This window comes from Jaculus jaculus, chromosome 11, assembly GCF_020740685.1.
Source record: "Jaculus jaculus isolate mJacJac1 chromosome 11, mJacJac1.mat.Y.cur, whole genome shotgun sequence".
Classification (NCBI taxonomy): domain Eukaryota; kingdom Metazoa; phylum Chordata; class Mammalia; order Rodentia; family Dipodidae; genus Jaculus; species Jaculus jaculus.
Genome location: NC_059112.1, coordinates 22,035,421 through 22,051,448, shown reverse-complemented (window position 1 = coordinate 22,051,448; position 16,028 = coordinate 22,035,421). Strand labels below are relative to the sequence as shown.

At 42.8% G+C, this 16,028-nt stretch overlaps 1 protein-coding gene across 1 annotated transcript in view; it reads left to right on the top strand.

Moving 5' to 3' along the window:
• Positions 1-16,028, top strand: part of Grxcr1 (glutaredoxin and cysteine rich domain containing 1) — a 113,972-nt gene that overhangs the window by 55,103 nt on the left and 42,841 nt on the right. The window contains exon 2 of the mRNA XM_004658674.2: positions 6,559-6,801. Coding sequence (XP_004658731.2) covers positions 6,559-6,801 — 243 coding nt within the window. The remainder of the gene's footprint in view (positions 1-6,558; positions 6,802-16,028) is intronic.

Sequence of the window (16,028 nt, the reverse complement as noted above, 5' to 3'; positions counted from 1 at the left end):
AGACTGGGTAATAATGCTATGGGTGTGCTTGGGAAGATTATAATCAACAATGTGCTTTTAAGTCCATGTTACATATGAACCTATGGTTCCCTCCTGGACTAAATTATTGTCTCTCCCATATTAGAAAGGAGATGTTATAATCCAAGCACAAAAGTGAGCTATGTTCCCCAGATACACCAAGGTTCTTTATGAGAGCTCTAAAGAAAAGTATAACAAACGTGATGTGTGTTTCTGTATCTATCTCTATCTATAGAGGTATATATAGCAAAAAAGTTAATTTTTTGCCTGTGCATGTGTGTATGGTATGCTTGTGTGCCTGCACATGCATGTGTGTGTGTGTGTGTGTGTGTGTGTGTGTGTAGAGGGCAGAGGCTGATGTAAGCATCTTCCTCTGTTGCTGTCTACCCTATTTTTTTTTTTTTTTTTGAAACATGGCTTGTCACTGAATCTGGAAGTCAAGGATTTGGCTATCCTAGCCAGCAAACCAGTCTCAGGGGCAGTTCAGTCTGCCACCCCAGCGCTGGGATTACAGGAGTGTGCTGCCACGCCCAGGATTTTTGCTGGGTACCAAATTTCCACCCTTATGGCTACAAGGCAAGCAGTTTGCTCAATGAGCCATCTTGCGGACCCTTGGGAAAGGATTTTTGTATGGTATTGCCTCGTGGCATTATGAGGAGTCCTACTGTCTACGGTTGGCCATCTGGAGACCCAGCAAAGGTTGGGTGTGGTTTGACAGCCTGACATCCTGAAAGCACGTGGTGTATCATCAAGCCTGCAGTTCTAAGAACTGAAAACTCTGAGCCAAAGGAAAAAAAAAAAAAAGACAAGAAAAGAAAAAGAAAAAAAAAAAAAAAAGAAAGGGTGTATGTGTTAACTCCAGCAGCCAGCCAGAGTGCGCGCGCACACACACACACACACACACACACACACACACACACAGCCTTGCTCTGCCCTTCTGCTGCACTGAAGTCATTAACAGACAGTAGGGTACCTAGCTCTGCCTTCGAGAAGGTTATCTACTTTCAAATACCTAAGTTCATTTCATAGGCAAATCTTTTCCAGAAACACCTTTACCAAAAAACCCTGAAATAGTGCTTAGTCAGATGTCTGGACCGCCCCCCCCCCACACACCCGATCAGTAAAATTGATATATGAAAATAACCATCACAGCAGCTAAGTGCTGAGGTCATGGCTCAGACTGGTTTTCTACCCTCTTCAAAGGCTTGCTTCCTAAAGAAAAAGTTAGAAAGGGGAATGGCGACACCTGCCTGTAATCCCAGCATGTGGGAGACTGAGGCAGGAGGAATGCTGGGCTACATAGTGAGACTCTGTCTGTAAATACATACATAATAAAAGGTTTCTTCCATGAAAGATGGATGTCTGAGCTCACCTGGATATCACATGACAAACTCCACTGTGAAGGGGCAACATGGACAATGTCACTGAATGAAATGGTGTGGACCCAGAGGAATACAATGGAATGCAATGCCAAGAGAATTGTGCCACCTAAACGAGGTAGCTGAGGTCACCCTTCAGTGTGTGCTCTGTGCAGGGATGTAAGGCAACCAGCGTTGTCAGCAGTGGACATTTTCAAAAGAAGGACAAAATCTAGGTTTTCATGCAAAACCTTCCTGTGCTGGCAAGGTCGCTGTAGTGAGGCAAGAGCTCCTTCGTTCGTATTACGTCAGATGTGCTATAAGAGCAGCATGGTTTTTAGTTATCTCCCACTTTTTTATTCTATTTATTCCCCCCCCCCCCCGCCACCACCCATGGATGGGTTGTATCAACTTCTTACTCAATGATTTGACAGACAGACAATTCTTAGGGAAATAATTGGAAATTTAAATGCATTATCCTGCAAAATTAACAAAACAGAAAGCTCTCCGCAGAAATATTTATATGCGAAGACTATATGCACACATTACTTCTATGTCACAAAGCGCACAACTAAATTTAGAAAAAGGGCTTTTCTCTGTGTGTGTGTGTCTTCTGGTAAATATGCCTGCATCTACTGTTTTTACCTTCAGAACTGAGGGAACATGCTGCACATACAAAAAGGGCCACTGAGTTTTGCGCAGTGGCAGTATCTTAGCAATGAGGTTTATCTGAGGCGCGTTTATTGCTAACTGAAAACACAAAGGACCGCTCATCTCAGTGGGAAGTATAGGTTCTGGTCTGCAACAGCGAGGTGGACAATTGGCTCTTGAATTTTGTTAGGCTGATGATATCTACACATTTGGATTGTTTGCTTATAGTAGTGGTCATGATGATGCTGGCAGCTGTCAATAACATTGACATTAATGATGATACTACTAATAACACATACACTTGCCTGAATATTATTTTACATTAGCCTTTTGTTAATTTTTTTAATTGATTAAATCACTTAAGCCTCACAAATCACCATGAAAATAGACTTGAGGATCTCTATTTCATAAGTAAGAAAACAGACTTTAAAGATTTGAGTGCCCAGCTCAAGATTATATAGTTACCAAGAGGGAGATATAGACCAAATTCTCATTGTGTGTGTAAAAAATTGAGGCCAGAATATATTTACTGAACATCTACTAGGTGTCAGGCTATTAATGGTTCTAAATTCTAGTGAAAAAAAAAAGCTAAATCCTGACTTTAGTGGGGTCATATTCTATTTGTAGGGCTGGGTATTGGCCAGCCAACATGTGCAATGTAGGCTCCACGGAACTGGGCACTTTAAAGGAAAGCATGTGGTAAGAGGACACAGAGGAGACTTTTCCACAGTGAGGGCTGGTTGGCCTGGGCAGCATCTTTTAGCCAGGAATGAGGACGAAGTGTAGACAGGAGCAGTGGGATTTCAGAATAATAATAATTCCCATGATAGTCCCATCATGGTCCAACTTGACACTTGGTTCTAGAGCAGTGCAGCCCTTAGGTCATTTGTAATTCACAGTTATGCATCATGTTCCTAAGGAAAGGTCACTCAGGGAACAGAATCATGTTCATGTTCCATCCTGATCTACCCCCCGCCCCCCCCCCACAATTACCTGGGCCCCTTAAGCTTATTTAAAAAAAAAAACAACCTTAAGTTCCTCATCTGTAAAATCTACCATGCAATCCTCATTGCATTGGAAATGAAAAGAGTGCTTGGGAAGGCCCCAGAACTTTATTTTATTTGCAATAACCACACAGTGATGCTGTTACCATTGAGTTTACAGTTTGTGTTTGATAGAGAGAGGGACATGGAGAAGTTCCCCTTAAGGTTCTGCTTGCTCATCATAAAACACAAAACAGTTTTGTGGTCAAGTGTGGGGAGGAGCCTGCAGTGTAGAAAATCATTCTCCTCTTCCAGACCAAAGAGGGAGAAGGGTTAGCATTGGAGCAGATCCAGGAAATAATCAAAGCAAAGAAGCTGGCGAGGACAGGGCAGGCTTTCAAATCATGTTACCCACAAGAACAAGGACCCAAGGAGATCCCAGAGCAAGCTGGACAGGGTTTTAGTCCTTTGCTTAAATTTAATTTTAAGATACATCTCATAATTCACACTTAACTATGGGGATTTACAGAGTCACAGGGAGAGAGAAGGCAGCAACGAGGTGTAAGCATGCTCTGCCAGTTGTAGATGTGCCCAGTCTGGCTTCCATTCCTACCTGCTGCTTAAAATCACTAGGTTGGCCAGCTCATCAAGATATCTGGGTCTGGTCCCAGTTTGACTTCTGACATGCTGCAAAGCTTTGAGCCAGTTGCTTCGCTTTCAAGGGGAAGAAGGAAATCTGGGTACTTGACCTATCTCAAAGGTATCTTCTAAGGCTTAAAAATATTTTAAATGCCCCTGGTGTGGTGTAAGTTATTGCTAAGCGTGCTGTGTAATTTAGACAGGAGACAACGCTTTAAATTAGGCTTCATTGCGTGGGCAATCCTCCCTTCTCCAGCAGTGAGTGGGCCACCACAGCTTTGTTGTGAGGAAATGAATGAATGAATGAACCCTGAAGTTCAGAGGTGAGGCCGGAACCAGGGCGGACCTGAGGGGCTCATAGCCCTCGAAAGAGAGCACACCCTGGGCTCCCATGCTGACTTTATTGAGTTTTACTGAACTGTGTCCCCTTGTGAGCCTGTGAACCTAGAATTCTGGACTGCAAGTCAAGACAATAGCACCATGTAACTTGCAGTAAGACTTAAATGAATGTAAGTTTGTTAGCGTTATATCTGTCATTCACATTCGCAGTGTTAACTGATTTTATGTTTATTTTTGAAATGTTTGCCTGAGACTAGTGATTCCTGGAGCTGGCTGGGGGCTGGTAGATTCTTTGGGGCTTTGAAGATCCATCCACGTGGGCTAGGCTGGGAGGCCCGTATGAGTGGGCATCTTCAACCAGGGTTGGTCTGCACACTGGAGGCAGAAGTGAGCAGCTTACTGGGCTTTCCGCAGTCTGAGAAGCTCAGCCTGCTTCCTGCTGATCCTGTGGGGAGGGCGAGTGGGACTAACTGTGCAGAGCAAGGGTTGAGGTCTTCTCAATCGCCTCCTGCTGAGCACGGGAAGCATCTAATTTCTGTTTCACAGCAGCTATTGCAGGGGCCACATGCTGGCTGTTTGGTAATGCCAGCTTCATTCACATGTTTGATGCAGGCTCCCAGGGACCCTTGGCTCATTTTTATGATACACACAGAGGATGAATTGGCTTGCTTTTGTCATTGTGTGATTCTCTGTCATCCCAGGGACTTGTCATGCTGACTAGAGGATTCTATCCGCCGTACTCTTCCCATAGTGACCCTCAAAGAAGGAGGAGAGGGACAGCCGGCCACTGCTTTTAGATACCTGGCCAGGAAACTTTGACAAATCTGTTGCAGGAAAGAAAAATGAAGGAAATATAGATATGAGTTAATATTATCCTTTTCCCCAAACAAAATATAATTTGAAATTCATACCGGAAAAGTAGAAAAGATGTTTGGAAGTCACCCAATCTGCCTGTATTCCCAAGAAACTCTTCGTTGATACCATACCAAAATATGTGCAATAATATCTCTTTTTTTTAGGACATTGTATTGAATACCAAGATTGTTTGCAAAGTGTGAGTTCTAAGGAGTTGAACCTGGGCAGACTCAGCACCCCACCCAGATGTTCATTCATGGTCAAGCAGCAAGTGCTGATAACCACTGAGCCATCTCCCCAGCCCACCCCCAACTCTTTTTCATTATTCTACTAGGAGCGCAGATGATATCAGAAAATGTGTTCCTGATTTCCAAGATGAGAAGAGAAGGCATTCTTACTGTAAAACATTTTCCTAACTACTTACATATTTCTTTCATGTTACTTAAGGTTTGTAACCCTGTGATTATGTATGTTTTTGGTTTTCTATTACTTTAGTTGTTAGCCTCATGTTATTAAGGAATTGTATTTGTTACTTATGATATGCTTTTTGCATAGCACTGTGTATGGAAACTAACTTATTCTCATGACTGAATGAATGATTAATAGTTATTTTTAAGAAATGTAAACTTGGGGGCTGGAGAGATGGCTTAGTGATTAAGGTGCTTGCCTGCAAAGCTAAAGGATGCAGGTTCAATTCTCCAGGACCCACGTAAGACAGATGCACAAGGTGGTGCATGTGTCTGGCATTCGTTTGCAGTGGCTGGAGGCCCTAGTGTGCCCATTCTCTCTCTCTCTGATAAATAAATAAAAATAAAATATAAAATATTTAAAAATAAATGTAAACTCATATTCTCTGTTTTATATCTTTACCAAATTTTATCAGCAGGAAAATAATGTCATTTTTCTGTATGAGGTAGAGACCATTGTGTTGATAACTTTAGGACATAAGACTTAATTCTACCTGTTCATCCATCTTGGAAGACTGTCTACTTTCTCTGAACACAAAGTGGTGATGTTTAGTATACTTGCTTTAGTATTTAGCTGCTTGACATGGTTTCTAATAAAAGAGTTGTGATTTCACATGGAATGAACTTCCTTATATGGGCTGGATTGGGAGGGGGGGAGCTAGGGATGAAGAGGGAGAGAGAGAGAGAGAGAGAGGTGGGGGGGAGGGAGGAAGAGGGAAGGGAGAGACAGACAGGGAGACATAGATAGGGAAAGGTAGGGAGATGAATAGAGAGGGAGGGAAATGCCAGGGTCCCAATAGTACCTTCCAAGGCATGCACCTCCAATAACCTAACTTCCTTTCACTACTAGAGACTTACCACCTCCCAGAAGCACCAGAGGCTGCCTATCAGGCCTTTAACACATGGTCTTTGTGGAATATTTATAATCCGAACCATAATAGCTGTGAAGACTCATGTATGCCTCGGTCTCATAGTATAGCTGCAGTCTTCCAGCTTCATTCGTTTTCCTACAAAGAGGCATATGTCAATCTTAGAAACACGTTTCTCTGAATTGATAAACCTGGTGTTCATTCATCCTTTGTGAAATGTCTTTAAGGTACGGCACTTGCCAAAACTTGTCACTTGAAAGCGTGGTAAGATGCGGAGGTGAAAGGCGCGTGTACCCACAGTGCCAGGCTTCCCCTTTAAAGCGTGGTAGGATGCGGAGGTGAAAGGCCAGTGTACTCACATGTCATGCTTTCCCCTCAGCAACCGTCAGCTGAACTGGAATTTGACCGAGTGGTGATTTATACCACTTGCCTCCGTGTGGTAAGAACGACCTTTGAGAGATGCGAACTAGTTAGGAAGATCTTCCAAAACCACCGAGTGAAATTTGAAGAGAAAAACATAGCCCTGAATGGTGAATACGGAAAAGAGTTGGATGAACGATGCAAACGGGTTTCTGAAGCCCCTTCCCTCCCCGTAGTGTTCATCGATGGCCATTATCTTGGGGTAAGTGCACAGCTAAAAACAGATGACTTTGCAACATAACTACCTGGACATTTTGAGAGCTCAAGCGAAGAGGATTGCAGGGCTTATTGCCACCCCAAACAATGCGTTTCCATTGGCTCATCCTTGCCACAGCACCGTGGGCTTTTCAGCACAAAATTGCCTTTTTGAATAGAATTACAAATGCCTTAACTATTCAGTTGACTTGAGTTTTGTCTTTTAAAGATCCATGTGTGGGATGAAACTACTTTTTTCATGCAAACAAGAAAAATGGAATATTTATAAGTTATGCATTTGTAAATTATCTTAATTTCCCATTATTAAATGCCCAGTTTCCTGCAATGAGACCAATAGGAAATAGAGCCTAGAAGCAGAATTTTATCTGCTATTGTTTAAAATTATTGTTTTAAAAAATATTTTATTTTTACTTATTTATTTGACAGAGAAAGAGGGAGGGAGAGAGAGTAAGAGACAGAGAGAATGGGCATGCCAGGGCCTCCAGCCAATGCAAACAAACTCCAGATTCATGACCCCCCCCCCCTTGTGCATCTGGCTGACATGAGTCCTAGGGAATCGAACCAGGATCCTTCAGCTTTGCAGTCAAAAGACTTAACCGCTAAGCCATCCTGTCAGTGCTGTTTAAAATTATTCTTGATTTTGGTGATGATGTAGTGTGAGGCATCAGTATGAATTTATAGGAAGTAGGGAATTCATGTCCCAGATTAGAGGCCAACATGCCTACCTCATTACTTTTTGAAAGATACTGTTATGGTGATTAACCTCAGTCTCTGAATGTGATTAGCTAGGGAACCTCAGGAGAGGGTTCTGGAAACGTGGAGAGCAAAGTGCCCAAGGGCACCAATAACCTTTGAAGGCCCCAGCTCACCGCATGATCCCTTGTCAGAGAATAAAAACTCTCTGATCTCAGAAGGTACCTGGATCTTGGTCTTACTTAACCTTTAGCTTTTGGGAGAAGACAGAGAATCTGTATGAGGAAGGGCTCATGTTTGATTTCCGGGAGCTTGCATTCTACGATACTGACCATGGCCATTTCTGCAGAAGGCAGCCACTTTCTTAGGGAAAAGCAGATGCTAGGAGTGGTACTTACGTAGGTACGTGTCCATGCCGTTTTTTTCTTTTTTTTTTAAATATTTATTTATTTGAGAGTGACAGACACAGAGAGAAAGATAGATAGAGGGAGAGAGAGAGAATGGGCGCGCCAGGGCCTCCAGCCTCTGCAAACGAACTCCAGACGCGTGCGCCCCCTTGTGCATCGGGCTAACGTGGGACCTGGGAAACCGAGCCTCGAACCGGGGTCCTTAGGCTTCACAGGCAAGCGCTTAACCGCTAAGCCATCTCTCCAGCCCCCGTTTTGTTTTAAGTAGAGCTGCGACACACTACATTTTACTTTTTTGTTTGTTTGTTTGTTTTGTTTTTCAAGGTAGGGTTTCACTCTAGTCCAGGCTGACCTGAAATTCACTATGGAGTCTGAGGGTGGCCTTGAACTCACAGCGATCCTCCTACCTCTGCCTCCTGAGTGCTGGGATTAAAGGTGTGCGCCACCACGCCCGACTTTTCACACCACATTTTAAAGTGGAAGAATTTTGGTTTGAAGTCTTAATTTCCTTTTTATTGTATGTCTGCTTACATACTTAGGCCCCAGAAGATGACAACAATGCTAAAATTAAGAATAGTGGTAGTGACATGATACTGTACTCTCTGCTTTATGCCCGTCATATGTCTGATCCTTGGGACAGCCTTTGAGCCTATCTCTCCTGTGATCTACTGGTGAAGAGGCAAACGCGGGACTGTTTCAAATTCCTGTTCCCACACCTGTCCTGCAATACTGGCGTTCTGTGATAGCGGTGTTCAAGTTCCTCCTTTGTAGAATGAGCATATGATAAACCTCATCTCATAGGTGGACTGTGAAGATTTTTCTCATCTCATAGGTCGGTTGTGGGATTTTCTTTCTTTCGTGTGGGTACAGTAAGTATAGTATGGTGTGGATGTGTGGATGTACTATGGAGGCCAGAGATGAACGTCAGGTTTCTTCCCTCTATCACTCACTTGCAGGATTTCTTGAGACAGAGCCTCTCACTGATTCTGGAGCCTGACATTTGGAAGAATCCCAGTGACTCTCCAGTCTCTCCTCCCCATAGGACTGAGGTTACACATGTGTATGGCAACACTCAGCTGCTTACATGGGCGCTGAAGAAAAGCATTCAGATGCCTTCCAGCCCCTTCATGGGCGGTACTCTGTCCTGCTTAGAGCCAACCATCTTCCCAGCCCTAAGGATTTGACTGGGATAGATAAAGCGGGCTTTCAAGCAATATCAAGAATTTCTTCTGTTTCACAATGGGATATTAATTTCCTTGCTCCAAGTGAAATAGCTAATGAAAGGAGAAGAAACAGAACTCAGAGTTAGACCTGACTGATATTCCAATCCACTTGTGTTTTGGAATGATCTTGTGCAGAGGAATCTTTAACTCTTTTTTAGAACAGGGTTTGGCGCAAAATAAGTGCTCACAAGACCATGTAGACTGAATAAATACATGAATTATGCTGCTGCTCCTTCATGTTATTTCCTTCAGTCCCTGACTTCCTCCTTGAGGAAAGGGTCCAACAACCACATGAGGGAGAATATCTGCTGCCAGCGTAAAATGATGCCCACTGTGGAATTTCCATTTCAGAGAAACTGCACAATTAAGCTGAGTGGGCAACTGCCTGCAAACACAGGTACAATTTCAATCTCACCTGATGCTCTGCTCTGGGCTCCTTCTATGACCATCTGGAATCCACACTATTTAATCTCTGCTCAATTTATTATTTTTCTCATTTTATTTATTTTTTCTGCCTACATTTGGAGCCATGTGATAGGCAGGGATCTGTTCGGTTGTTCAGCTGGAGAGACACAGGGAGAGTGTTAGAGACATGAGAGACCAGAGCTGTGGTTCTTCCTTCCATTGCCTGCTCCCTGTGATCTGCGGGTAGCACAGGCGGTGGTCTAGGGGGTGGAAGGAGTGCAAAGGTGCAGCCTGTTGCTTCTGTAATCTATAGCTAGTGTTCTCAGCCTGGAGAAGCAGGAATAGGCGATCTCCTCCATCCATGTTCTTGTAAAGGGAGATTTGCTTCTAAACCTACAATTTAAAAATGGCAGAGAGCTCATAACAATGTGTATAACAAATTCTGCAAACATTACCAGCCTATTATTTAAAGCCCAGATGCACAATTGTCAATGGAATATATTGTTGGCACTGTGGAGACTTTCTTCTGCCCAACTCCTGCATCTGAAATAGAAGGATGCCCTCTGCTGGGTTTTGGCTTATGGTGAAACATTGTTTTAGGGAGAAAAGTTAAGCTTCTGTGGATGACTTCCCTAACATTTGTGGCACTTAGAACTTATTTTTATCATTTATTGATTTTTTAAAACATAAAAATGTTGAACTTTTAGACCCCCCTCGTCCCTGCCCCAGTTATGCTGATGGTCTTTTTTGGTGACATTCATTTTTTTTTCACTTTCTGTTTTTTGAGGTAGGGTCTTATTCTAGCCCAGGCTGACCTGGAATTCACTCTGTATTCTCAGGGTGGCCTCCAACTCATGGCCATCCTCCTACCTTTGCCTCCCTAGTGCTGGGATTAAAGGTGTGCGCCACCATGCCCAGCTTTTCTTTGGTGATCTTTTAAATACGCATAAAATTATTTCATCTTGTTAAGCCAGGAGTGGTGGCACATGGCTTTAGTCCCAGCACTCGGGAGACAGAGGTAGGAGGATTGCTGCTGAGTTTGAGGCCAACCTGAGACTAGATAGTGAATTCCAGGTCAGCCTGGGCTAGAGCGAGGCCCTTCCTTGACAGACAAAAGAAAAAAAATATTTCATTTTGTTGAAAATTACATAGATGAGAGAGATGATGTATGAACCACTTGTACAACTTTCTTTACATAGGGAGAAATAGAGAAATAAGAACAACCAGAGGAAGAGAGAGAGAGAGTGAGAGAGAGAGAGAGAGAGAGAGATGAAAACAGGGATAGAGGCATAAGGAGGCAAATAGAGAAAGAGTGAGGTAGTTGGGGAGAATAGGAAAATATTGCACAGTTATCTTTCTGACTTACCATCACGAAGTCTGAGGTGAGTGATTGATGCTGGTAGAATCCTGTTCTTTTGCGCCGAGGGAACACTGTAAGCAAAAAGGGCAACTGTATTTTGTCCCAGTTACCTACCACCAGCCAAGCTAAAAACTGAAAATGGAAGCAATGACACAGTCAAGGAGAGGAAATCATTTAGAGGACAGTTATATTGCCCTGAGACGCTCCGTTCTGGGTGGGTCTGAGGTGGCAAAGCAGCTGCGAACTGGTGGTGGAGGCAGCTGTGGTGAGGTTTCAGCACTGGAGGATATTCCCTCCAAAAGACTGTGTTCCAATGCTCCAGGCATAAATTATCGTAGAGACGTCAGCAGGAAAGAGGTCAGATCTCAGCCGGGCCGGGCGTGGTGGCGCACGCCTTTAATCCCAGCAAGGGGCAGGCAGAGGTAGGAGGATGGCCATGAGTTTGAGGCCACCCTGAGATTCCATAGTGCATTGAATTCCAGGTCAGCCTGGGCTAGAGTGAGACCCTACCTCGAAAAACCGAAAGAAAAAAGAAGAGGTTAGATGTCATGATTTGTCTAGACCAACTATAAAACGTGGAATAAACATGAATAGAGTCCCTGTAACACACACACACACACACACACACACACACACACACACACACACAGCGAGCAGAAAGGCCATTGCTCTATAGAAGCCTCCTCAATTAGATGATGTTGAAGTGAGACTGCTTATAAATTCTTTATCTATTAAGGTACTGTATTGTTCCAGTAAAGAATAAAGGCTATATTCCTGACCATAGCTAGTTTACAGCCTAGAAATACAGATGGTAGGTACATTTGTAAGGACGACTCGTGAAACTTCTCAGCAGAAATGAGACTTCATGCCATTTCTGCCATAACTAAGGAGCAATGGCTTCAGGAAATCCCTGTTTTTGTTGTGATCCACACATCAGAGAGAACCATGGGCCTTTGCTCTTCCTAAAGCCTGAAGTGTCCAGGGAATGCATTTGAGCCATCTTAACTAAATAAGTAACAAACCTGACTATGAAAGAATCTGGGGAACAACCTTCTTAGTCTTCTAGTTGTATTGTGTTAAGACATTATGGAGGGAGATTAGCTAGATAACTGAAAGAGCCAAATCACAAGAGTCTGTCAGATATGTTTGTTATTATTATTACTACTACTACTACTACTGTTGTTGCTATTATTATTATTAGCGCATGTGTTTGTATACAACGTGTGTATGCATGTGGGCATGTGAGTTAGTGTAATTGTGTGTGTATGGGTTTGCACATGTCTCAGTGCACATGTGGCTGTTCTGAGGCCAACCTCAGAACGCTTGTCCCATCTTCCCAGTACCCTCATTTATTATTCTTATCAACTAAATTAAGGTAGACAACTAAGTCAAGCATGGTCATGAGTGCCTATAATAGGCCAGTACTCAAGAAGCTGAGGCAGGAGGATTACTTGAACCTGAGAGTTTGAAACTGTCTTGGGCTATGTGTAGTGAGAATTTGTTTCTTTTAAAAAAAATACATATTATTTATTTATTTATTTGAGAGAGAGAAAGAGACAGAAAGAGAGAGAGTGAGCAAGAGCAAGCAAATGCTCATGTCAGACCTCCAGGCACTGCAAACGAGCTCCAGATGCATGAGCTATCTGGTGCATCTGGCTTACTTGGGGCCTAGAGAATCGAACCTGGATCCTTTGGCTTTGCAGGCAAATGCCTTAACAACTAAGCCATCTCTCCAGTCTAAGAATTTGTTTCTAAATAAATGAATAAGAAAAGAAAAAGGAAGAATGAATGAATGAATAAATAAATAAATAGAAGTTTTATGACTATAAATCTCCCAATACAAATGTACGTACTGATATTTAAATGATTGGCTAAAATACCATGGTGGTCCCATGAGACTATAATGTAAATGTAACTGGCATCAAAAAGTGCACCACCCAGGTATATGTGGTTATGTTGGCATGGATAAACCTATTATGCTGCATGTCACATGAAAGCACAGCATATACAACTATATTGTAATAATTCTTGATGATAATCATGTTAGTAGAGAATGCATTTCCTGTGTTACACTATGTTTTTTTGTTCTTTTGAGACAAGTTTTTGGAATGTAGCCCAGGCTGGTTTCAAACTCGTGGTCGTCCTGTCTCATCCTGAGTCCTGGGATGACAGGCATGTGCTACCAGGCCAACTGTTCTACTTGAAAAATTATTTCTTTGAGAGAGAGAGAGAAGAGAGAGAGAAGAGAGAGAAAGAGGCAAATCGAGAGGCAGAGGGTGGTTGTGCCAGGGCCATTGGCTGCTGCAGATGAACTCCAGACACATATTCTACCTTGTGCATCGGGTTTACATGGGTCTTAGGGAGTTGAACCTGGGTCCTTCAGATTTGCAGGCAAGTGCCTTAACCACTAAGCCATCTCTCCAGCCCTTATTATACTTTTAACATTTTTTCTGGATTGATGCCTTCTGCTTATATAAACAATGTTTATTGCACAACAGCCACAGCCAAGTACTTCTTAAAGCTCAAAAAAAAAAAAAATGCACTGGTGTCATTGAAGACGACAGGCCGATACATGCTCTTGCCCCTGAAGACCTCCCCGAGGAGAAGGCGTGGGGGTGGGAGACAGCAGTATTGGTGATGCGATCCTGTGTAAGCTGTTCTTGGGTCTCGGTCTCTACCAGAACATTATGACTAGCTACAGTATGCAGTATAGACTGCTGTCCAGGTTTGTAGACTAACTCAGAAGGCAGTACCTTTAGCCCATGTGTACAACTGGCTATACTACAGAGGCTAATGTATGCACACACTGTCATGATCCTACAGCATCACCTGCTCCGAACTGCATTTCTTGGAATGCATGCTTGTCATTAAGTACACCGGATGTCAGCATCCTGTAACCTCCCAGGGATACTTCACACCATTTGGTAGCCAACCTCTTTTACCAACCCTGTCCACTGAAGTCCATTCATCTGTTAATATAGTTTTCGATGTCAAAATGTCTTTGGTCTTGATGTTAGGGCAATAATGGCCTAGTAGAATGCATTTAGAAGTAGTCTGTTGTCTAGAATTTTAATTTCTAGGTCATGGAGCTTTATACCCATGTGCGATCATTTTCTGTGTGTCTGAAGGAATTCTACATATGGCTTTTGTCACATGGATTTGCTGCAGGTGAGTTCTTTTAGCATTTTTGTTTCTGAAAACATTATTGCTTTTACACACACTCACATGAACACACACACACACACACAGTAGTATAAAATTCCATGTTGGGGGCTGGGGCGATGGCTCAGTGAGTAAAGGGCTTGTTGTGCAAACATGAAGACCTGGATTTGGATCCCCAGCACCCAGGGAAAAGCTGGGGGCAGTGGTGTTTACCTCCAATCACAGACCTGGGGAGCTTCCCTAGGGATTGCTGTCTATCCAGAATACACAAGGCTCTGGGCTTTATCCCTAGCACTGCAAATTAAAAATTAGTGAATGCACATATCTTTTTTAAAAAATAATTTATTTATTTATTTGGGACAGCATGAGAGAGAAAGAGGATGAGAGAGAGAGAGAGAGAGAGAGAGAGAGAGAGAGAGAGAGAGAGAGATTGAGCGAGAGAAAGGGTAGCTTTCTGTCCCTCCTCTAATAATCTGCAGTTATCTTATTCAATGCTCTTTCGACTTTTGAGACCACCATCTAATTTTACTATATCCATTTTTCCTTTTCCTGAAGGTTTTACAGTTAGAATCATACATTATGCAGTTATTTTACACTAGTAATTTTCATTGAATAATTTGCATTCAAATTTTCTCCATGTCTTTGCATCACTTTATAGCTCACTTCTTCTCTAACACTGAGAAATATTTTATTGCCCAAACACACCTATTTATCTATTGGTCAACTGAAGGATATCTGGTTCCTTCTAAGCTTAGGCAACTCTGACAAAATTTCTTATAGAAGTTCAGGCACAGTTTTTATGTAGACATAAATTTTCAACACAAGTGCAAACACCACAGTGTGTTGATCAATCGTGTAGGAAGAGTGTATTGAGTTTTGTAAGAAACCAGTGAGGTATCGTCCAAAGTGGCTGCACCATTAGCATTATTTTTTAAAATATTTTATTTTTACTTATTTATTTGAGGGAGAGAAAGATACAGAAATAGGCAGAATGAGTGTGCCAAGGCCTTCAGCCACTGTAAACAAACTCCAGATGCATGTACCCCCTTGTGCATCTGGCTTAAATGGTTCCTGAGGAATCGAACCTGGGTCCTTTGGCCTGGCAGGCAAGCGCCTTAACTGCTAAGCCATCTCTCCAGCCCCCACTATTTGCATCATTAATAGTAATGAATGAGAGTTCCTATAGCTCCCAGCCTTGCCAGCACTTAGAATCAGCATTCCTGACTTTGGCCAGGCTGATGGGTGTGAAGTGGTACCTCACCGTTGTTTTAGCTTGCATTTTCTTAATATAAGATGTGAAGCACCATTTGCTAGTACTGTACAACCTTGAAAAACATTCTAAAAAATGTATCTTCTGGGATGGAGAGATGGGTTGGCAGTTAAGGCACTTGTCTGCAAAGCCAAGAGACACAGGCTCCGTTCCCCAGGACCCATGTAAGCCCGATGCACAAGGTGGCGCATGCATCTGGAGTTTGTTTGCAGTGGCTGGAGGCCCTGATGTGCCCATTCTCTGTCTACCGCTTTCTTTCACCTGCTTCCAAATAAATAAAATTAAATTAAATTAAAAAATATATTTTCGGGCTGGAGAGATGGCTTAGTGGTTAAGCACTTGCCTGTGAAGCCTAAGGACCCCGGTTCGAGGCTCGGTTCCCCAGGTCCCACGTTAGCCAGATGCACAAGGGGGCGCACGCGTCTGGAGTTCGTTTGCAGAGGCTGGAAGCCCTGGCGCGCCCATTCTCTCTCTCTCCCTCTATCTGTCTTTCTCTCTGTGTCTGTCGCTCTCAAATAAATAAATAAAAAATTTAAAAAATATATATTTTCTATTAATCTAGTCAGTTCAACACTTCTAGCATTTTGAACACATAGATTACTTGTAAAACTTTGTAAAGCTTTTAATGTCAGTTCAGGGTTGAGTTTAATGATTGAATTTTTTTTCTTTGTGTGTGTGTGTGTGTGTGTGTGT